Source organism: Phalacrocorax aristotelis, chromosome 2 (genome assembly GCF_949628215.1).
Source record: "Phalacrocorax aristotelis chromosome 2, bGulAri2.1, whole genome shotgun sequence".
NCBI lineage: Eukaryota > Metazoa > Chordata > Aves > Suliformes > Phalacrocoracidae > Phalacrocorax > Phalacrocorax aristotelis.
The window spans coordinates 54,339,045-54,363,951 of NC_134277.1; the positions used below are offsets into that span (position 1 = coordinate 54,339,045).

The following is a 24,907-nucleotide window of genomic DNA, read 5'->3' on the forward strand; positions in this document are numbered from 1 at the left end:
GTCCTTAAAAACAGGATATCCCTTGGTTCCAAGGAAAATTCCTGAACAAATACTTGACAAACTCATGACCTTTCAGAATGATTCACTCAACTGTATCTTCATCATCTGATGGGAAAATTAAAATCTTCTCTTGATGACAACATAACACAAACATCTTACTATTAACTTGGATCTGGAGGCTTATCAACAGGAAAAAGTTAGTGACAAAACACGCCAAAAAGATCTTGAAATATTTTTATATTTAAAACAAGATGTTTCTCTTCTTGTTTCAAACCAGCCTTTCATAGATAGGCAGATGGAGAGCAGACTCATCATAAATATAATTTTTCAGTATTTCAGACAAAGGTCAAATCAAAACTAAATTCAATAGTATCTGGCTTTGGAAGGGGACTTAGGAGATTTCTAGTTGACGAGTCCAAAACAACTATACCTAAGAAAACGAAACCAAAAACCTCCAACAAAATTTATCACTACAGTGTAAAACACTTTCTGGAAAATGCTTTAAAAATGTTTCAGAATTTTAAATGGTAGTAAAGAAACACAAAGCAATAGCAAAGTGTGGGGGCCACAACTTCCTCAATCCTTTGGTGTTACGTCTAGTAATACATCTCACTTCAGCTAGAGTTGTGATGCATTGCACAAAATTTTAGCACTGTAATAAAGAAAAAATGTGAAAAAAATCAGATTCTCTTCTAATCTGAAACACATCAGAAATTTTGTAACATTATCTCATGTTACTACTATTTAAAGGCATACTATGCACTTACCTGATAAAAGTAATGTTACACGCATTGTAGTTATGATTTCACTTCCAAATTACTCATGCATTCATCTTAATTATATTTGAAACATAACACTAATGTACATGATAAAAAACATTAAAGCTCAGATCTCTAATTTAGGGTGTTAAGTAGTCAAAGAATTTATGCTTTTTTTTGTATTGCTGACCCTGAATTTAACTAGGCCACTGTACCTCACAGTAACCCAAATAAATTGTCCCCCACATAATTCTACAGTTTACTGTGCTCCAAAATATTCTTTTCAGATCAAATTTTCATACTGAGTAGAAATTTCTTAAAACAAAATCCAAACCTTAATTTTTAGAATGTTACGTTTTCAAGTTACATACATTTAATGCATCCTGGGGTGCATTAAAAGGAGTGTGGCCAGCAGGTCGAGGGAGGTTATCCTCCCCCTCTGCTCAGCCCTAGTGAGACCACATGTGGAGTACTGCATCCACTTCTGGGCTCCCCAGTTCAAGACAGACAGGGAACTACTGGAGAGAGTCCAGCAGAGAGCTACAAAGATGACCAAGGCACTGGAGCAACTCCCTTATGAAGAAAGGCAGAGAGACTTGGGTTTGTTTAGTCTGGAGAAGACTATGGGGGGGGATCTTGTCAATGCTTATAAATATCTAAAGGGTGGGTGTCAAGAGGATGGGGCTGGACTCCCTTCAGCAGTGCCTAGTGACAGGACAAGGGGCAATGGGCACAAGTTGAAACACAGGAAGTTCCACCTCAATATGAGGAAAAACTTAGTTCCTGTGAGGGTGACAGAGCAGTGGAACAGGCTGCCCAGGGAGGTTGTGGACTCTCCTTCCCTGGAGACATTCAAAACCCACCTGGTTTGGTTCCTGTGCCCCCTGCTCTAGGTGTGCCTGGTCAAGCCGGGGGGATGGACAAGAAGATCTCCAGAGGTCCCTTCTAACCCCTACCATTCTGGGATTTATTTTTTAATACTTTATTTATATTTTTACTCTATTTTTAACTAATTTTAAAAATTAATTTATACAGCAGAAATCTGCCACATGGTGATAGCTATTCTCACCAAAAGCAGTATTTTATTAAGATGGTTCAAGCACCTCTTTCCTGTACGGCACATCATTGTCCCCTGAAATACGCAGAAACCAGAAAAGGAAGAGAACATTTAACACAGTTATCTTTTTTCCTTCACTCAGTATGCTGCTAAGTGCGCTAAGTATCGAAAAACAAGACTCAAATATACATACATCTATATGTATAACTTCTGTTTACAAAAACTGCAAAAATTAAAACACCCTTTTCAGTTGACCTCTAAATCTATGACAAGCAACTTACTTTCCCCTCCTCAAAATGTGAGGGAATATGTACTTAATGTATATTTTTAAAGTTAGTAAGATATCTCCTACAAGCACTGTAGGGTTTTCAACACGTACACAACTTCATTGCAAAACTACCCTTCTCTGTCTATCTATACATAAGCTAACTTTCCGGTCCTGTTTTGTCTTTTAATTGTACCTTTTGCAAGTATCGTATCTACCACAATCATAGCTAAGTTTTGTATTGCAGGTATTCTTTTTTAGAAAGCAGCCTTTTAGCTTAAATAAGGTGTTTCCAATAGGAACTGGAATGCAGAGATGTTAAGTGCCATCATTCTCAGAGCTACTCAGTCCAAACAGCATAACATTAGCTACAAATCCTTAATAGTTGTTTCAGTTGCACAAAAAAAATATAAATCTGTAATTTAGCTGCCTAAGTTCTTGCTGAAACTTAAAAAAAATAGCTAAAAATACGTAAAGGAAGAACATACAATTGTGCTTCCCATTTCCAATCTCAATGCACAAGACAAGAAATGTCTTTACTACTTTGTTTTCCATGAGTAATTGTCATCTTATGTCTAAGCCGCACTTACTTTCAATTTTCTCAAATATTCACACCTTCAAAGTATCAACCCAAGGATAATAAGAATTTATAGAAATAAGAGATAACAGTCCCTTCCAAATCTGCTTTATTCAGCATATGCTGGCCCTCATGAAACCATTCCAACTTTGCATTTTTTTTTTCATTCACTCACCTTCAGGATTGAGCTCTACCATATAACCAGCAACAGGATGGAAAAAAAAAAAAGAATACATAAGATTCTACTGAAATAAGAAAAAAAAAAAGACATATATAACAGGTTTTAAAGAACTTAAGCCACATTTGTTAAGTAGACAATACAAAGACATAATACTAGCCAAAAAACAGACATGAAACCACATTCATCAATAGTATAATCCCATCCAACTGAGTGACTCATTAACCTTCAGCTGTATGAATCCCACAGGGATACACTGAAGACTGATCTGGCCACAGATATGGATATTTTAAAACACAAAGGGGGAAAAAGTCTCTATTCAGATAAAATGAAGTCACAAAAGCACTTAATTTTGGTTTACTAGCATACTACACTGAAGGATTTGATCGCCCGGTACAAGTAACACTAGTATTTGTATGTAATTGAACAGAATTATCCCAGCTTAATAATTTAAATTAATATCCAAAAATTAGCAAGATCTTAATTATACTCCTTTATTTAGAATTCTTCCAAGTTCTACCGTTAAAGGTGAACTTTTAAAATTTCTTCTACAGTTCCCCAATTATGTTAGTTGTCATGTGTATACTACCTACAGAGTTGTACACAAAACCTGTCTAAAGCCACATCACAAAGCTGGAAACTTATGAAGGCACAGCGTCTGATTCACAAGGAATAAGCAGTCAGAGTCACAATACAGAGGGACTGAAGTTGTACAAGCTGTTTGTGCAGGCTTTCAAGCAAAAGGGAGAAGCATCCTTTTCTCTCCCACCCTCTGCATATATCTGCAAGCCTTGACTAAAGAAGGTAAGATCAAGTTCTTTAAAAACCTGAGTTTCAGTTTTGTCCAGAATTAAACATTTCAATCATCACACAGGCTAGACTATCACCATAAACACAGTGTTTGAAGTGAGAAGTGATGTGAAGTTAAGTGCTTAAATAAAAGTGTCTACATAGGATAAGGTACTCAAGAACACCACCCTTCACAGAAGCCCTAATTTCACATACATTTCTTTGATGCCAGTCTACTCCATATCACCCTTCCCTCTGTGCTGTCTCAGCTCTGTGTTTGCACAGTGAAACAAATCAGCAAATCCAGCTGAGAAATAACTGTTTATTGTGTGAGCACAACAGGCGAGGAGGTGCAGGAGCAAAGCCAAGCAGTGAGAAGTGAAGAACAGACAGCTTAAACTGGTTTACGTTACATTTAACTTAACATGGAAGCCCTGCCTAAATACAGCTTCTCAATAGCCTGACACATTCACAAGGCTCTGTGTAGAAAGCTAACCTAATCAGTCTTCAGTTATGGGTAGCAGGGTAAATGTACATATTCTATCTCTAGGGTCATTAGGGGATTATAAAACAGAACAACTTAGTTTTTATTCCTTTGGGTTAGTTTATTTGCTTAGAATTAATATGTTCAACTGTTAAAAGGAAAGTGAAGAATAATCACTCCCAACACTTATTCAAACCTCCTCCTCTGTGGGGAGGCAGTTATTGTCACATTTGTTGGCAGCCCAGAAGGCTGAACAGTCATAAAGATGTAATTAACTTCTCACTCCAAGAGGTAGTCCCTTAAAGAGCAGAACAGAAACAAATTGATAGGACAGGGTGGGAAGGCTTGTACAGCTGCTTCCCAAGCCATAGGCATATGATTTTATCTCTATAAGACTAATCACATAACGATGCTACATAAAATATTAACTAAAACTGAAGCCTAGACTCTGATACACATTACTTCTTTAATTACTACTGCCTTCGATATATCTCAAAAGAACATTTATAAGAAGTATGTGAAGAAAAAGACCTCAAAAAGGGCAAATCAATTTGAAATCCCCAGTGGCTTACCTGTTGGTGTATTATATGAAACTACACAATTTCCTTCTAGTTCTGATGGAGAACAATTCCCCTTCAAAAAGACAGACAGGACCACGGTTTCAGATGAATCTGGTTCTAAAAACAATACAAAATCAAATCAAAAGGAATATCCAAATGAAAGCAACATATTTTCTAGCACTCTGGGAAATATTCTACTAAATTATCAGTGTTGTTTCCATCAGTTCACCTTTATCAAATCACTGGACATGCTTTTTTTAAAAAAAAATCTGTAATTTGTAAACGGCAAACTAGTCTCTCCAGCTTATAGCTAGCTTGAGGCATAACCAATAAAACAATTCAGCACACTGAACACAGAATATCAAAACAAATGCAGGTTTATGTTGTGATTTTAATATTTTACAAAGCCATCAGCCCTTTGGCTCCTGTCATATGCTGAGAAAGCACAAGAACTGTCCTTTGAGATGAGAGCAACAGTCAGTAAAGCCCTGTTTCAATAGGGACCATTACTGCACATTTCAGAGCAGAAATGGTCTGCAGTCACGACTGAGGCAGCAGGACACATTTCTCTGGTCTTCAGCTCCACTTAGTCTTCAAGGCAATCCCATTTACAGCCTTATCAACAGAGTTGGAAAAAGGCTAGATTCACCAAACAGCTGGTGATAAGTTGGGAACATATGCTAGGCTGTCCACAAGTAAACAAGCTTTCTGTCCCTGCTTTTAGCTCAGCAGTGCCATTTCTACACAGACAAACTTGCCAGCAAAACAAAATGCCCGAGCAAAAGTACCACAGAATAACTTCCCACCCCCCCATCATGAAGCTGCCACCCTGCCTCTCCTCACCTGCCATAGCATCTTACTACAACCAAGGAAGCAACTCCACTCCTTTCTACTTCGTCTTCCTCCACCAAGCAGTATCTAGGAGCTGCAGAGTGCAGGCAAGGCAAATTTGTAATGGCTTTAACTGTAGTACATCCGCAACGACACACTCAATGAAGGCTGGACTATACCTTTCAAAAATCCTCAGAAAAAGTAATATGATACAAGAGCTGTAATGGTACTATAATAATTTACCTAAATCATCAAAGATGAACTGGTCACAGGTCACCGCTAATGGAGCTTGTACACATACTGCCAGGCTGGGTTTCTGTGCGGTCACTTTGCTCTGTATTGTTACCTGAATCAAGTGATACAGAAGTATTTAAAGGAAGCAACAAATTCATCTCTGTAGAGTGGGAAACAAATATAACCAGCAAAAAGATATGAAAAACCTGCAAAGAGCAATTCAGCAACAATGTTTAAGAACTTCAAATTTCAACCTCCAAACCAGTATTTTCCTTACAATTCTTATTTACTTGCAGCCAGTTACGGAACACAATAACTTGAAAGGTTACAAAAAACTGAGAGGATTTCTGATGTTCTTTATAATTTTAACCTAAGACAAACTAAGGCTAAAGCGTTAATTAAAATTTTAATATTTTGCCAGTGTCATGTGCATTTGTTCTAATGTAAATAAAAATAAAATGTTGCCTCTTTGGTGACTAAAGTAAAAAAAATAAACAATAATAATGTAAAAATATTAAAATAAAAAATAAATTAATAAATATGACAAGAATAAAAACAAAGCTAAGCAAAGAAATTATTTTCTTTAACTGAAAACAGCAATGCATATTCTTCTGAATAACTTCAGAGTCAGGTTTTATTTGATTTTTCACTGAAAACAAATTCCAACAATCAATACACAGGATACCCAGCAGAACTGCAACCCTAGATTATGAGTGCTGACCTAACCATAAACCTGAAGTGGCCCTGGTTGCTTCTGTTGTAGGCAGTTATTCCTCTGCAAAACCAATGTATATCAATAAAAGGTCCTTTACTCAGATCTAAAATGAAAGTATAGCGGTGACTGAGATCTGAATGTGGTCTGCATACACACAGACCATATCTGCTATCTACTATCATCTGGTTTGTATTGTTGGTCTATCAAGCAGCTCACTACAGCCAGGTTAAATGAGTTTAGGAAAATATTACTAGTTATAAAAGGACTTAAGTGTTAGGAAGTTTGACTATTTTAACAGAATTAACATCAACACTTATTTTGGTTTAACAATACATTTGCGCTGCAAACAGGCCCTCAGATCATCCACCGCTATTAATGCTAGCGAGGAAGGATAACATCTACCCCTGTACATACACCAGGTAAACTTTGCCCCATTTTCAGAAGCCAGAATCTCAATAAGATGAGCAATGAAGATGGAATCAATAGCCTTACGGACGTTATCCCAATTAAATGAGCTAAAAACATGCAGACATGAGACTGCACACTTCAGAATTTGTAAGCAAGACAGTGACATTTAAATTTACTGTCAACCGCTGCTTCAGTGCATTTCTCAATTATGTTGGGCTTTCTGCTATGTATAGGAGCCTGAAGTAAAGATTCCTCTTATCCAGAAACTTTTTGTCAGAAGCATCTCATTTTATTAAAGCTTTTCTGACAGGCCTGTCATTGGGGCAAAATTAAATTTAAAAATGAAGTTTTTAATACAAAAGTGTCACAAATTTTGGATTTTTTTAGAGCACAATGCATTGCCTGCAGATTTTTGGGGTACGACTACCATTACAATGGCCAAATAATACTCATTAGTAACATTACCTACTTTGCAGAAAACATGTCAGGTGTACATATACATTGGTTAGAGTTGTGCAATTCAAGAAAATATTTAATTTTATATTTATCAAAATTGTTCTCAACTTGTCCAAATATAGTGTTTAAGTACAAGTTAGTCTGACTAGAGTCATAACATGCAACCATAAGGTACAATTATTTCATCAAAACCAATGCTTATGACTTTGTAAATATTAAGGAGTTGTAATTAAAAGGACTTTTCCATCAATTAATTAGAACAGAGACATATGATTAGTTAAATGAACTTATCACAGCAAAAATATTCTGGAAACAATTGAATGCATGACAACTCCTACATTTACTATTTTTGTTTCATTAAAAGGTATAAGATGGATAAACAAGAGAGCAGAATGGGGAATTATAAAGTCTTCCCATTAAAAAGCTTATCAAATATATAAAACACATCCATGCTCATTTTAAACAGTGTTCTCCTTTGGCCTTAAAATAGCAATAATGAGCAGATGAGGGAGAACAACTGGAGTTACCTGTGTTCCTAATACTGAAATCATAACAGCTCTCCAAAAATTGAATTTGGCAATTATAAAATCAATACTTTCCTATGCAACTCACACAATATATTGACTCCGATGTAAACTAGAAGCTGATAAATTCATACCTTTCTGGAGGTAATTTAGATTTAAATTACATATTTAAAGTACCCTTATATTAATAAACAGCCTGATTCAAAGTCCAATGCCACTCATCTGAACAACTTTGAGCAAAACTGTCAGAGACTTTGTCAGGATTAGTATTTTATCCTGTATCATTTTAGCATTTAAAAATGCAGAGAAATATGTTGGACCAAGCACAACTAAACTACACTAGTGTAAGGGAATCTGTTTCAATAACTAGTCCAGTTACCCTCTGAAATTTTCACTCAAGACAGAGGGAGAAATTGCAAGGTTCTCAAAAATAAGGCTCCACTGATATTCCTAGAAGATACTCTCTAACTTGGAAACAAAAATCACAATCCTTTTTAGGCAATAAATACTAAGGAGAAACTACACTTGCACGTACATGCATGCGCGCACACACACACTCTCTTTAGAATCAGTTACAGGCAGCAACTCTTATGGAGGACTGCAATGATGTCAATTTTCAAATTATATTTTCCTAGCACCTTTTTCACTAGCAAAAGCTATCAGTCTTTTTACAAAAGGAATTCTGCTTTTGTTTATTGACAACTAAAAAGTCAGCTGAAGATAACAACCTTCACATTTTGAGTAACCAAACATTTATTCCCTTTGAAAGGTGTTGGAAAAATTATTCTTATAACTTCAAAACCAACTTCACTCCATGCTAATAATGTTTTGTACCTGCTTCTTGAAAAGCCTATCAAAACTCCAATGACTTTGACTTCAGTAGAAGGCTTGCTAGAACGACAACTTGTCATACTAAGGAGAAAAAGGATTAAGTATATATTGCATTTCAAATTTTACTTGTTTTCATGAACTAAGTGAAAAACACAGAAAGTGAGAGGTTTGTGAAAATTTGCCAACATTGTTTGAATGCTACTGTTTCAGTTAGCACAGTACCTTTACTGTGACTGATGGTACAGCCTCTGCTTTTACCTCACTGTCAATGGCTTGCTGTGAAGAAAAAGATGAAAACAGAGTAAATTCAATATTACACATGAACGAGTGAACACAGTGAATGCAATATTACCTTCCTACCATCAGCTTGGTAAACAGGGTATTAATGGTAAAGGACTTGTCATTCCTATGACAGATTAAAATACACAAAATAAATTTTTGAGTTCCTTCTGAAAATGTAAAGCCTCTGTTTGAAATTGCCAGCAAAAAGGATAGCAAAAGGTCATGAATGTCGTGCATATAAGAAACTAATACACTCTGATGTATATATGAATATTTGAAACTGTTTTGTTTGGCACACTACTTTCCACTGTATATTTATTTAAATTCTGGAACTACCTTCTGTTATTCAGTAGGGAAAGGTGACATCCAATAAGCCAATATATTATATACACACCATAGTATGTACTATAAAATCATCACACACTATCTTATAATCAGAAATATATTTTGAACTTCAAAAGAATATTATAGCAGGCATCTTGCTACTACTGCTAATTGCTGTTTGAACAGGCAATTCCATCTAATTCAAAATTCATTTTGACCTTGCAGTCTATTTTTGTATCTTGTTTTATGCTTATATTTCATTTTGCACCAGGTCAGTCCCTACAGTTTAAGAAAATGTTCCTATTTGTTTAATCTTATTTTAAAGAAACACTTCACTTCTGCTATAATACCATATTACTGACTTGAAATTATACCCTCTCATAATAAAATAGTAACTTAAGAACACCCTGATGTCCTCTAGCCGCCCTCCTTCTCATCCTAACGTGCCACTAGAAGGTCCACACCTGCAAAGTTTCTAAGAAGTCAGGAAGTTGGTAGGCTCTCCGGGTTCTGGGAATTGGACTTTCATTTGTATATTGTGTACCTTTTTCAGATTAACAAACACATACTGGCATGTCATGCCCTCTCTCTGGTGCTATCCTGCAGCATTAGCAGGGGTGCAGAGAGATTGATCTTTACCATATTCAGCTTTCAGAAATCAGCAGACTTCCTGGATCAGAGGCCATACAGAGCAGGTGGTGGTAAGTAGCCAGAATGGTACTCCACTTGTTTATCTAATCCATTTCAATACATCTATATCCTCTTTGATTTTACCACACACACCACAATTCAAATATTTTCACAAGTGGAGAAGTAGTATCCGCAAGCCTGTAGTTTCCAAGATCACTGCAGAGGCCCTAAAATTGTTCCCACATTTGCTGTATTGATCCTTCTCCATGAAGTATCTTGTCAGATTTTTCCTTTCTAGATGGCTACTGAAAGAACCCCTGGGAAAGCCTACCAAACAGGAAACTAAGATATATGGACAGGCTTGCGAAACAAAGATTCAAGGCTATGGTTTGATATATTGAGTTATTTATATATGAAACAGACCATTTGCATTTGGAATGTTGAGCAAATGAGTACAGCAGCATTAGAGCATTCTATGGACCTAACGGTTCTAAGTGTCATGAGCAGATTATCGCACCTAGCCAAGACCATGTCACACTGTCCTTTTTTCCCCACAGACAAGTACTAGGACACTAGTGCACATTATAAAGAGGACCCTTAACAAAGAACAATAGTAGTATAGGTAGCAGTAGTAATAATAGAGTTTAAATAAATATATAACACATATATATATAAAAAGTATTAAAAAGCAGCTCCTTATATTTTTTAAACAGTAAGTACCCCTGGAAATCAGTTTTGTGGAAATCAGTGGCCAGAAATTATTACAGATGTTCCAGTGCAATGAGTATGTTCTGAAACAATATAAGCTCTCCTGAATCTTATTTTCAATTAATTTTTAAGAACTACATATGTATACAAGATTAATAAATTAGGCTGCAACAGCAGAGAATATTGAATAATGCACCTTTGAGGGGTTCATGTATTCTATCTTTAAAAGATCCACAGGGCGACACTTCTACTGCTTTGCCCCATATTATTAACTGCTCACCATCACAAATTCTCACCACAATGTTATTCCAGATCCTAAGTTCTCGTTCACTTATATTTGCTTAGCCAAGAATCTAAAGGTCCCCAGACAGAAGATATTAAATAAATTTAATAATTCTAGTTGGAATCATTAACAAAAGCGTGTTTTAATTGATGCAAAACTGGGAGCTACAGTCCCACAAATACGTAGTAATCACTACCCATGATCAACCATTATGTATTTATATATGAAACCAATGCTTTCAGAGTAATTTCCTTTTTATACAGGTACATACAGATTCTGCATCCAAATCAGGCGAAACTTCTGCTGTGACAATTAGATCTCTGTGTTTTTTAGATTTGGGCAAAATATCTGAAAGGAAAAGTAAATAAGCTCTTCTTTAACAAGCATGCAGCTACTTTTCTAAAAATAATACAATTTCAATATCATCAAATTTCAGACTTATATCACTACACCTACTAGTGTAAAGGTAAAAATAACAATGCATACAATTTTTGACCAAAGAAACTTCCCAATTTTGTAAGGTCTCTACAGCCAACCTGAACCTGGATCTCATTCTGGATTTCTGATTTAGGTATGAAAAAGGATTTAGACGCATTCTATAACAAGATTTTACACCTATTATCCATGATCTTCAGTGACTTTAAGGAATTTTTAAACCTTTGTCCTCACATGCATATACTAATACACCTATAAAAAACAACTATCTTCAACATGCATACCACACATCTCATTGCACTTTCATCTAAATAATTTGATAATGAATATGTTAGACACAAAGATTCTGTGCCTAATAGCGTAAAGTTAAAATAGATTTTAGAAATTCCTCTGCATAAGAATGTATAGGAAAGTTTTCTGCACAGAATATGATATGGGGCTGTTACAATATATTCCTGATTATTTCCACGGCTGTTAACATACAAGGCAAAGAATGCTACAAACTCATTTATTTCCATAATATAAAACCTTATGCAGATTCATGTATGTAAAAAAAGTTGTAAGGATTAAAAGCTAAGCACTTGAATACCATGAGGAATTACATGATCTCCTCTTAAGAGAGTCCAGAAGTCCAGCTCTAAGGTATTTGCGTTTTTCTGAAAAACACTCTTCTTTCTTAATACTAAATGTATTGGAAAAGGAAAAACCCAAACAGAAAAAGTACAGTTCCTAAAGTAACAGTAAACACTTAATGTGAAGGGGAAGTAACATATTAATATTAATTGAATAATTGAGAGCGTGAGCACATTCAGAAAGCTACAAGAATTTTATTACGCATAGGGTCCTGAAAATGGCCCAGAAGTAGTAAGCAGCATGTTATCTCTGCTCAGAGGAAAATGCCTCCCTTTCAAGGTTAAAAAGCAAAACCAAAACATGTTCCTACAACACCACCTACCAAAGAAGCCTAGGCCTGTTTCATATTGACACAATTGCACCCAACTAGATCTGCCTATTACACATAGCTCAGAACAATCCATTCCACTTGTACAGATAAGAAAATATCTTCCTTTTCTACCCATTCTTAACCATTTCTCTTCACGTTGCTTCTTCAAGCAAATTATGATGCAACTTTAGTCATACAGTCATCTTTTTATTAGATATAGCACAGAGATCACAACCAAAGTTTACATATATGAATCAGCTTTTTGTTACTATTAAACCGAGCTAAAACACCTATGTTTAATCACTTATGTCATCCAGACTGATGGAAGCAACATTAAATTTAACTTAGTATAACAGTTAAGATTTAAAAATTATTTCATCAGTTTATAATGTAAATCCTTATTCTTCAAAATGTATAAAACAGCTTAAGTTCAACAGTTTAATGGTCAGCACTGGACTGAAATACAAGACATTTATGGAAATAACTGCTCTAAGTGTTTTTTAATATGATGACCTAATTCTAAATACCCTCCATGTTTGGAAGTTGAAATGAAACAAAGAAAAATTATTTCCATATAAGGGTAGATATTTTCAAAACACAAACTCTTACTACACAAATGTGAATCCAAAAGACAGAAAAGTCAATGGTTGATTTTAAAGATCACACTTAGGAATAACTTAAGGGTGATCAATGTTCACAATTGTTTCGTACCCAACCAGGCATGATTAGCAGTTATTTTAAGACTTAGCTAAAGTTCTAAGAAAAAAGCCAAAACATCCAAAACTGAAAGGCATTCATCATAAGTAAAATGCTTTGTGTACAAAAGGTCTTCTCACAAGTTTTACATCCAGTTAAAGCCAATCACAACATCATTAGAGCATCTCTCCACGACAAAAAGAGCATTCTTAAAAACTCATTGAAAACACCACTGTAACACCTTAGATCAGATTAGAAATATTAAGGAAGAAAGAAAATTAAGAAGAAGAGAGAATGGGGAAAAGATCAACAATATTAGCTGTCCTTGTGCAATTGACAAGTTTACTGTTATGTTTCCTTTCTCTCTCTAGATCTTCCAAACAGTATGTTAAAGCTAAAAAGCAGAAGTTGATTCACTTCAAATAGATTCCTTCGTGTTTTTCTTTCATTTGGTTATGATAGCCAGTTGAAACTGTCAAACACTTACAAAGAAGGGCTGTGGTAAAAATGAATGAAGTTTACCCACATCTATATGCTTAAATAACCAACTGCTGGATTTCTAAAATTGAAAGACATTAGTCTATCACAATAACAGACAAAGTTAAACAGTTACAAAAATGAAATATTTGAGTTGTAGAATCAAGCTCACAACTGCAGATAAGTAATTTCTTATTTTCTAGGGTTTTCAACTGCAAGCTTTTTCTCTGTTTCACACAGAAAGCCACAACTATTTCTTAAATGCATTTTAAGAACATGCTAACTATCATCACAAAAAAATTTTAATTGGTTCTTTATTTGTCTAAGACTTTTCCATAGTTTCCTGTAAAATCACATGCTTCCAATTCCCTGTGTAAGTCAGATACACTGTTTAAAAATTCAGTTACGAAAAACAAACTTTGACGGGTCTCTGTAGAAATGGTGTGCCCTTACTTGAACAGAATCCATGCAAGTTATTAGCAATGTATGTAAATTCCAGAGTTTATCATGATCAGTTATTTGGGTTTTTATATCTCTCACTAAGTTCTTCAAACACAACTGCTTTTGAGAGAAGTTAAAGCAACAGATAAGTTGCTTTAACAAAAGCCATTCTTTGTTAATTGCATGACTTAAGTAATTTGTAATAAAAACAGAATTGGGCAATACTTTTGCTTTCTCTGAATCCTAAGTATTTCAGACTGTTGCTGTGATATTCCTTAAGATTTCTTACTTTTGGATAGTAACTCACTGTCCGTTTTTTCTCTGAACCCTTGCACCAGTGAGAATTATCTGCAACCTGACATAAATACCTAAGTTCCATTAAGTATTATGAAAATACAAAGAAAAAAACTCTGTATCCAAGGGCCTTACAGTCTAGGAAAATTTTGTTTGTATATTTTAATTAAAATCTAAACTTTATTAAATATTACATTTCCTACAGAAATGTAATTATGGTTAAAGTGCAAAAAATAAAATATTTAAGTGCTAAATGGAAAGTCAGGTTATTAAAAGTATGTACATCTATAGAAAAGTATGTACATCTATAGAAAGTATACCTTGTGTTTTTGTAGCCTCCTTGATGATTTTTTGAAGTTCTTTCATTTCAGCATCAAATTCTTCATAGTTTATCTCCCTAGAATCAACCCTAGGAGCCTGGAAGAGTGAAGGATCAGTTCCAAGGTAGGAACACTGAAGATGCCCATTGTCACTCAGAGTGACTATAACACCCTTCAAGTCTCTGCATAAAAAAAATAAAGCTCATTAAGAAATCAGGAAGAATCACAGAAGCAACAACGTTGAATTTATGCTGCTTCTACTGTTCCATCTACAAACACAATAGAACTTCCTGGTTTTAATGAGATTTTTTGACCAAAAGAAAACAATATTTTTTCTTCAATTCAAATGTGTTTATTACTATTACTCCCACTTATTGCAGTCACATCTAACAACCAATCTGTGCTAGACAGAGGACCAAAACATCACCCAAGGATCTCAGAATCACGACAGGTAAAGGAAAAGATCAGAACAAGCAAGTTGAGTATACAGTACAGTTGTAACCTTTTTTATTCACAAATTTTTACTTCAGTTTTTTGAAGTATGGATATTCAGGTTGGCACGCAGGAAGAGAAATTAGCTAAATGGAAGACCAAGTAAGGGAAGAGATGCATTAGAAGAAATCACAAGTGGATGGAACATGTTCACAGTGAAGACAGCAGTAGGACTTTGATGGCACGAGTAGCACTCCATACCCATTCTTTGGCTGCTACTGCAGCTACTATGCTGGCTTCAAACCCTTGCTAGCTCTTGCCTGCAGTATCTTTCTGAAAGGAAAGCCACATGGATCCAGAAGATTCCCCTTATGCTGCTCTGGATCAATACAAATGAGTGTTTTAGTAGATATGCTATAGTCTCTTTTCTCCCAAGGGAGCAGTATTTCATTGAACTTACTCCTACAAAAATCTCACTCATTTGCTTATTTGATCAGGTACCATGCAAAAGCAAGATTTAGGAAAGTATTTACCAAATTATGAGACAACAGAGTACTGCTAACGTTTTGCTTAACTTGAAGGTTATTCCTAAACAGAAAAGGAACTGAACAGTAAAGACAGACTAGCATAGATGTTAGCAGCGCAAGTTAGGAGAAAGGTAACTTTTATTTCATTGTTTTAAAATGCTTAGTCTTGATTAAAAGCATGTATTTATTTTCATAATCATGAGATGACACATTCATGCCAATAATTTGCTCTTATTCCATACCCAGAATCTTATAGTAGATGCTGCCTTTGCATCAAATACAACTGTCATATAAAGCAAAGATAGATTAAATTTAATTCAGACATAAAACTTAATTTTGAACTAAAGCCTAATGCACTATCCCACTAATTAAACCCATGTCAAATCTCATTCATATAAGTGTTCAAGCTATAATTCACTAAGAATTAACGAATTTTTTTTTAACTCACATACACTGATACCTTTCAAGTGCCTCCTCCACTCCAATCCTCATCAAAAAACAGGTAGCTATATAAAAAAAACCCTCAGAATTGTCTGGTGTCCTATATTGTCTTCTAGCATGACTCCAGTACACACAGATAGGAAACATCATTCCAGTTTTCCAGGGTAATAAGTAATTACAAAGGCAAACAGCTGTCACAGATTAATTTTGATAACTGATGGTCCAACTGGACAATCCAAAATTACTTTTTACAGAATGCTAAGGCCACAATCCCAGTGTTGGTTTCATAACTACGATCAAACATTCTGGAAAAACTATGCTGTAACAGATCATTTGAACTCTGAACAGTTACATTATAACCGCGTACAGAAATGAAGACCCCATCGGGCACGATACAAAAGTAGTTGCTGCAGATAAGTTTGAGCTTTCTCTTTCAACAGAAAATAATTTTTATTCAGTGAATGAAATATATCTCCTGGTTGAACTACAAATGTATGGAAAATGGTTGGGTTTGGTTTTTTTTTTCTGGGCAACAGGTATCCCCAGTTAGTCCCTCGCTTCAGGGGGGACATACAAATCTGAAGTGCCTTCTGGAACAGAACACACATAATAGAACTCAAAACATACTGTTCCCCTTATCTATTATATAAGCTCAGGTTAAACAGAAACACTCTTCTCTTTTGGGAATACTGTTCCCATTGCCACAGATAAGCTTCTAGCTACCACCACAATTTTTAATGTATATTAACATTCACCAAAAAAACTAAGCAAACCTTAACAGGAAGCTGGCCTTGTGAGCACCATAAGGCTGGAGACGCCAAGTCTCCCCAACAAAACCTTTAAGAACAGAAAGTAGAAAGCTTAATACTGATTTTCAACTTACATATCCAGTACCTGTGTTAGCAGCTGCCCCGTGACTGTGATGACATATTTGTGACCTGTATACTTGGGGTTTGCATCCGTTATTTCTGACAAATTGTAAACTCTCAATCCAAAATGAGAGGAAGTTGAACTACACGAGTCCTGGTTTCTCTGGCTGCTTGAGTATTTGTTGCCAACTATAGTTGGTTTCCCTGCTCAGGACTGGGTCTGTTTTTAGAATTATATGCAGAACTGCTCATCCTAGTTTCCTATGTCCAAAAAGCTCTGCACAACACACATTTGTGCTACATTTACAGAATTCTGGATGGCACAATGAACAAATACATTGGGCTAACCCTGAGATATGATACAAACAATGCAAGGAGGCAGACTACTGTGAATACTTGGACCATAGCACAGTCCTGGTAAGGAATGCAAATAACACCTAATGTAGAGGACTTTGCTTAATGCTTGGTTTGCAAAGAACTTTGCCATACTGACCACGGGCACAGTAAAGTCTTTAAAAAAATGATATTGCTGAGGCAGATGCTACCATGCTACCAAATACACTGCCCCACACTTTACTATTTAGTTACAGCACACAATGAAGCTACAAAAAAAAAAAGGCAGGACAACAACAGAAGCTGCATCACAAGCTTGTTCCACAACTGGAAAAAGAAAACTAACATCTAAGAGCAAGACAATTTCTAAAATTCTCCAGCAAGGGCTTTGGATCATCCTAAAATTTCTTTCCTGAGGCTATGAATCTGTTAAGCTAAGAAGCAAAGTTCCACGAGGACATCAGAACATCAATCAAAGGGGCATGAAGAAATATAGCTACACTGTTAGCAATAAATCTTTGACAATATACTACTAAAGTGTAATACATTCAAAAGTGGTTTGTAAATACAGTCCTTCCTATGTACCTTTAAGTTGGCAGTCATCTGCAGGTAATTAGTCTATCAAACAAAACCAACTCAAATCAACGAGGTGATTTTCCCATATAAATCACGCTTTTCTTAACTTCTGGGTTTATGTCAGCATTACAGAATGCACATTCAAATACTCCATCTTAAAATAAACTCATTTCAACCAACTTCCCTGTTAGTCATGACATCCTTTACGTCTGCACTAGCTCAGAGACAAAAGTATTGGTTTAAGAAAGCAGCATTACAAATTACACTTTTCCTTTGCTTCAGTTACTGTTCTGCTGAGTCCTAAGAAAATTGTTCAACATGAAACATATACAAATCTAAAAAAAAAAAGCCTTTTTCAGTAACCTCTCCTTGTTAAAGCCATCCATTAATTTGTACTTCAATAGAAACAATAAGAAAAATATGGGTCAGCAGTTATAACATATGATTTATAATACATTAATTTCTCTGTTGGACTGTTTGTCAGCCAGTCAAGATTGCTTTATTTTCCCAAGCTTTTATAACAGTGGTTAAAGACAGCAGGGGGAGGGGGAGCATATTTACTAGTTTTATAGTAGTTTCCCCACAGCTACTGCACTCATACAATATCCCTGCAAATACCATTACTTCATTTGGCACATTTTGCACACAATCTGGAATTTCAATTACTTGTTAAATTTCTTTTATTGTAAACTATTTTTTTACTATGTATCACACAATAGTCAAAGTAATAGCAAATCTAAGGGGACACTTTAACAGTGAGGAACTCAAAGTATGAAACAAATTATTCTGGTATCTAAAATAACTTTACAGTACAAAGCAACTCCTACACACATATGGTAATAATTTGAAAAACTATCTTTTATTGGATTCTGGGTAATAATAATGGCATATGCTTTTTGTAGGTCTTCTCTTACTAAACAAATTGCTCACAACGTAATACTTGAAGAAATTAAAATGCTTTGCATGTTTCCAGTTATCCAATGCCAAACTGATCACTCAATTGACTTAGAAGTTATGTCTGAGTTCTACTTGAATGACACAAGCTAAGCCTTGGACAACTCTTAGAACAAGGCCTGGTTATTGACACCATTTACAGCTTTAGTTATTTATATTTATAATAGCACATAAAACTTCTACCTCAGTTTCAGAAGCAGTCTTAATTGATACTACTCATAACAATCATTTTAGAAAAAAAGATGTTCTGCAACACTACTTTCAGTCCCTTATTGATAATGTATTATTTATAAACTACTAAATTAGAAAACTAATTCCTGAATTGTACTCAAGCATTTTGAATCTAATTCTCTCCTCATTGTATCATCCTCTGGAGTACTTATACGCAGAGCATAACTACAATAGCACTTTTTAGTTTAGTGCTTTTGAAAACCCAAATTGTTCTAAGTTTCACTACCATTTCAATGTTATTTTAGCTGTAACTGTGTAAAGTATTTGATAAAATGCTGAACGAATATTAGACTGGGAGTAACGAACTGTAAGAATTTTCTAAGTAATGGGAGTAACACTCCAAAATCAGACCTTCAGCTGAATATTTAAAAGTATACCTAGTGCAACTCTGTCAGCCACCACCAATTTTTAACTGGTTTTGGGTATCTGTGGAACACCAACAGGTTCCTTTGAAAACCCCTTCCTCATTAAAGAAATAATTTGTTCAACTTTACATCAGAATTAATACTTCTATGTGCAAGACTTGCGCATTCTGCTATTACACATGAAAACAGATAATCTGTTTGCTTTCAGAAACTAAAATTCTCTAAAGGCTATTTATATTATGTATTTAATATGATTCGCACACTCTGCAGAGGGGATGTAAACACAATGTAAATACAGTGTTCAATTATAATTGTTTAACAATATGTAATTGTATTTAATATCATTAAGTGGTAAATAATTTCTGCTGTTGCTTTACAGAAAAACATTCTTCATCTTCCCCATTTGTGTGATAGTCTAGGATTGCTGGTCGTAACATAATACCAGACAGAAATCTAGTTAAAAAATTATTATATACATTTAAGAGGAAGAGGGAAATGAAACACAATTTCTTCTTGATAACCAGTGGAAAAGCAGTTTTAAAAAGAGAACTGATGACTCAAAAAACAGGTCAACACCTATCCCCTCTTACAAGCACTGAAATCCACCAAGAGTCAGAACTGAATAAAACCTGAATTTGGCCAGCATTACCATTATGAATGCCTGAAGGATTTGCCATCTTCCAGATCTTCTATAGTACTTTTGCTCTCTACTTGGGAGCGAAGACATTTTCACTGGCACGTTTGCATGGTGACACCACACAGCAAACTAGTTAGTGCCTTGCTGCACGACAAATTCAGACAAGTCTTCAGCTTACGTAGCTTTCTCCTTGAAAGAGACTCTTTGCTTAAAAGGCCAAACGCCATCCAGCGACCAAATAAAAAGGAGCACGAAATATCCAAATGAAAAACAGCCATGGAAATGAATTGTTTTTACTTTTACTGCCAAGTTAAAAACAAACACTACTCAGAAAAATTTGGGTCAGGGGTCTTTTCTGCCAGGCCACTACTGCCACCTGCAGGGCAGCACAGCAGGGCTTGTGAGGGTAAGCCAAGCAGCACAGCTTTCACACAGGAGAGCCCTAAAAGCTACCACATCACATTAAATGAAGCAGGGTTTTTTTTTAACGGGGTTAGTATAATAGCTTGGAGGTTTAAATGTACGGGAATCTTAACAGGTTAGATTTAACAACGCATGCAGAGGGACTCAGTTTCATACACAACATCCTTTTCTGATTCCTTCAGTCAGGGAACACACATACTGGTATGAGCACGCTAGACACACGACTTAAACTCATGCTACAAGTTACATAAAAATTATTTTTATCTGAAGGAGTAACCAACTCAGTTTCTTGTTTTTTAAATATAAAATCAAAACTATTTCAAAAGCAGTGATGGTTTTATTAAAAATTAACCAGCTACACAAAGTGCAGATTTAAGTTAAAATTAATATTTGTCACAAAGTAGAATAAAAACAGAATAATAAGAGTGATGACATAGGCCTCCAGAGATATATGATCTTACTGTAGGCAAAAAAAAAATGTAAAAATATACACTCTGAAGTATAATATATTCAAGGAAAAGTTCAAAACTTCCACTTTGCATTTCTTATTATCACAGTTCCATATCTAAGACATTAGATTAGAGGCATTATCTGAATTGAAAATGAATGTGAGGACTGATAAGAAAACCTGATTAAATAAGAGCGCAGCCTCTAAATCAGAGCTCCAAATAATAAGAAACAAGAGAAATTACACTGTAATTTAATTTATGACAATACTAGTGTTAGCAGTAAGAAAGAAATTTAAGGCCAACTATGACACACCTAAGACATCTCCATGCTTCATTCCATCTTAGAGCCACATCAAGAAGTACATATTTCTTCATTTGCACCTCCTTCTCCTGAAGTCTAAAATCTGTTTCAAGGCCAGACTCCCTCACTGGCAGACAGATATACAGCAGCTTCCAAAGGCTCAAAGGTTATACACCAAAAGGTAGCAGCTACGGCATCGTGGATACAGGATATGGGGGTGCTCAAAAGTTTATCCTTCATCTACACCTTCTCTTCTCCTACTTCAAGACAGTGGTTAGAGTCTATTTCACTCCAGGCAAGCTGGAGAGGCCCCTAGCATCTCTGCTTCCAACAATAGAGAGATGCAGGGTGCTATACCAATAAAATCTATAATCTATGTTTTAGATAAAGCTTATTCTTAACTGTTGGCTTCATACATACTAACATTAGACAGTACAGAAGGAAAATTAGACTACCCACAGACTACAAAGAGGCTAACAAGAATAACGATGATGTGTCTTTACCACAGATTTATTCTGAAAGGATTGAATAATTACATAACTTTAAAAACATTTAACTCAAATTAATTTCCATCTCTTTCTCCTCAAAGTTTGACAGTGATGATCCTGCAACCTTCAAAATTCACCAGCATTTCAGGCAGGAAAAAGCACAAACGCTATTACTTTTAACAATACTTATTATTGTCCCTTCACTCTGTCTTCAAAGCTGCTCTTTAAAACCATTTCTGGCACTTCGCATTGCTAGCTGGCTGTCATCACCATAGCTTAACATAAATACCCCACCTGCTGGTCCTCATATGAAAAAATTATTATTATGCTATTAGCATGAAAGACAAGACCTTCAAAATCAACAGCCTGTTCATAACAACTGTTTTTCAAACAGGACATCCAGTACCTCTATGGGCAGAGCAAGTGTCACACACAATACATCCAAAAAATCCAGCCTACTGCTCAACACCCAACTTGAAGACTGAATTCAGAACCTGATACTGTTATATTCTACTGTCACAACATGAACAGGCACAGAGAAACTACAGATTAGGCAACCCCACCCCCCCAGTATTTGTTTAAAAGCAAGTATTTTATTTTAAATACTAGAGGGGGAGTCACTTGCCTTCTTGCTCTTGAACAGTTAGAATTTCCACTTTTAAGGCTTCCTCTAGAATCATGAGGGTAGGAATATTTTAAGTGTTATTCTAAAGAAAGTTGAAACCCCTACAAAACCATATAACTATAAAAAGTAGGCTTTTTTGAAAAAGCAAATAAGTGACATGCAATAAAATTAGGAGAACTGGCATTATGGCATGTGCTTAATATCATACAGTAAATACCATTAGAAACTAACTTTCTAGAAAGCCCAGTCATGGATCACAGTATATGCCGGGCATAGTATTTGGCCCATCTGTCTTCTGCATGATCAGAATCCTACTAGAGTAAAAGAAATATAATCACATTCATATTCTGTGGCTAAGCTACACACACTAAAATTACCTCTTCAAAAGACCTTTAAAAAGGGTAGTATTTTGTACTGCCATCTCTTGACAATCTAGTGGCAATTTAGTGATGAAAAACAAATGCAATAATTTTTTTTCCTTTAAAATGCAATTACGTTTAAGGAGAAAGATTCTAGAATTCTCTGCATTTAACTTCTCAGATCAGGCAACATTCTTACAGAACACTCAAATAAAAATTTATATATACACATGTATATAACAGAACAGTTCATACTGTGCGTCATAACTGGCATCGCTTCTATTACAGTCCTACTATAGGGAAAAAGGAAAAATCTTTCAACAAACTATAAAATTCGATTCCTGCAGTTTTCTTTCCATAAAACTGTGTAATAAGTGCTAAGTTTTGCTGGTTTTATACGTAAGTTTTGCCATTTTTATATGGTGATTCTTTAACAGTTGTGGTAGCTGTGGTGATGTCAGTTATAATAGGGAATAACAGATGGGCTGGAATGAAGAACAAAGTATTTTCAAGCATCTGGATAGCTAAAAAAGTCAATGAGTGGGGTTTTATTTTGACTCCACCCACTACTACCCTATATGTGATTGCACTTTTACACCTTATATACTTCATTCAACTACAATATTTCTTCATATTTTTTTCCAGTTAAATTCAGTTCCTGTTGCCTTTCTACTGTTTGGAGCGCCCAGCTACACGAAATACGTTCATCTAACCACCCCATGTACTCTGACTCTGTGCCAGAGAACAAAGTTTTAATTTCAAGTTCGTATTTGGACCAGACCCATATTTTCTCACTTGCAAATTGATCACAGAGTTTAATTTTCTTTAAAAATTACTGGAAGCTAAAACTTCATAAAGCACATTTTCAACCAATGATGGCTCTACACCAGAATTCTGAACTCCAATGTTCTGATTCACATCTCTCATTTAAATTAAACTGATCAGTCTGTTGGGCTACATAAGTTCAAATCTGGGAATTAAACCTGCATCAAAACAAAGAATTTAAATACTAGCTTATGTTCTCTTCTTTACAGAGATAGGTCGCTGAATCAGAGACTTATATATAATTTATTCAGATTAAGTGCCATGAAGTTACGTTAACTATGTCAGGCTCAAGCTATCACCATATACAGAAGACAAGCCTTGGTCCTATGAGGCCAGGGAACAACAGTCTTCAGGGACAGATAAGTGTACAAACCACACACTTCTTACCAGTCGTTCTAATACGATGAAATACTAACAAATCAGAAAATCCAAATGTAGTATTGTACTAAGCATTTTTCTGGAAGGCAAAAAAGTGGTTCTTTCCAAGGATGTATGCTCCAGTAACTGTAAAATTCTTAACTGTTTGATGTTGGGGTAAATATGGGATTGTTTCTAAATGCAATAAACAAAAGAAAGTATCTTTCAGTATTGTATTCCCCTTCAAAATGCAAACTGATTAGCAACCCTGCACTGGAGGTCATGTACAGACAACCTCTCTTGGTCAGAGTCACCAGAACAATACTCCTCAGTCTTGCAGTCAAGCTGCAGACTAACGGAAGAGACTGGACAGGAACAGCGTACTGGAATACACAGTAAGAAACTAAGCTGAAAAAAAACACCCAAACCTTCCTCACATATTCTTTTGAACCTAGAGTTAAAGCATCAGGAATTTCTTGCAGGCATTCATTTTTGCTCATATGGTCCTCAAATAGCCAAGGCCAACAGTAACACTGACAGGTCAAAGGTGACACATCAGACTACCATGCAAAAACACCTTCCCACTTTGGTCTGTAAGTATCCTGAAGTCGGCATCTATGGTTGTAAAGGATGAATGCCAAACGTCAAAACAGAAGAGTCAGACAGGTAGTGAGAAGTCAGTATCTTCAACAAAAACAGGCTACATATGCTTTTCTAATAAAAGATGCAAGAAAAAAGGAAAGAGGCAGCTAAGAGTGAAATAACACAGTACGTAGCAAGAGACTATTGCTTCAGTAAATTAGAAGTCACTATCTCCAAAAATGACTTTTAAGTATTTAAAAATATTGTAAAATACTCTTTTACAAGGCACCTGTGTAACCGTAACACAAGTGTGGATTTTCCAAGAGACAGGGAATTGCAGTAGCCATGGCTGTCAGCACCACATGCTACAATATTCAAACACTAACGAATATGATTACATAGAAAATAGTCTCTGCTTCTTTATTATTTCTGCAAAAGGAAGAAGGAATCATACAAGAACAACATCAGAAATTCAGAACTACTGAATTACTTTGTCTTATAAGTAATAAGAAAATTGGATAGTACTATAGCATCTTAAGTCAGCAACTTTGAAGTGATTCAGTAAGCTGCACTATTCCCTGCATCTCAGCCTACACAACACAGCTTTGAACTTATTACTTTAAGCCTCTAATT

The 24,907-nt window shown here is 35.5% G+C and overlaps 1 protein-coding gene across 3 annotated transcripts in view; it reads right to left on the minus strand.

Annotated features, from left to right (window-relative positions):
• Positions 1-24,907, minus strand: part of BBS9 (Bardet-Biedl syndrome 9) — a 318,286-nt gene that overhangs the window by 246,419 nt on the left and 46,960 nt on the right. For 2 of the 3 annotated variants that reach the window (XM_075083601.1, XM_075083603.1), the window contains exons 10-15: positions 14,501-14,682; positions 11,166-11,242; positions 8,890-8,943; positions 5,743-5,845; positions 4,681-4,785; positions 2,833-2,847 (exon numbers count right to left, since the gene is read on the minus strand). In XM_075083601.1, coding sequence (XP_074939702.1) covers positions 2,833-2,847; positions 4,681-4,785; positions 5,743-5,845; positions 8,890-8,943; positions 11,166-11,242; positions 14,501-14,682 — 536 coding nt within the window. The remainder of the gene's footprint in view (positions 1-2,832; positions 2,848-4,680; positions 4,786-5,742; positions 5,846-8,889; positions 8,944-11,165; positions 11,243-14,500; positions 14,683-24,907) is intronic. The other variant, XM_075083602.1, reaches the window with a different exon arrangement.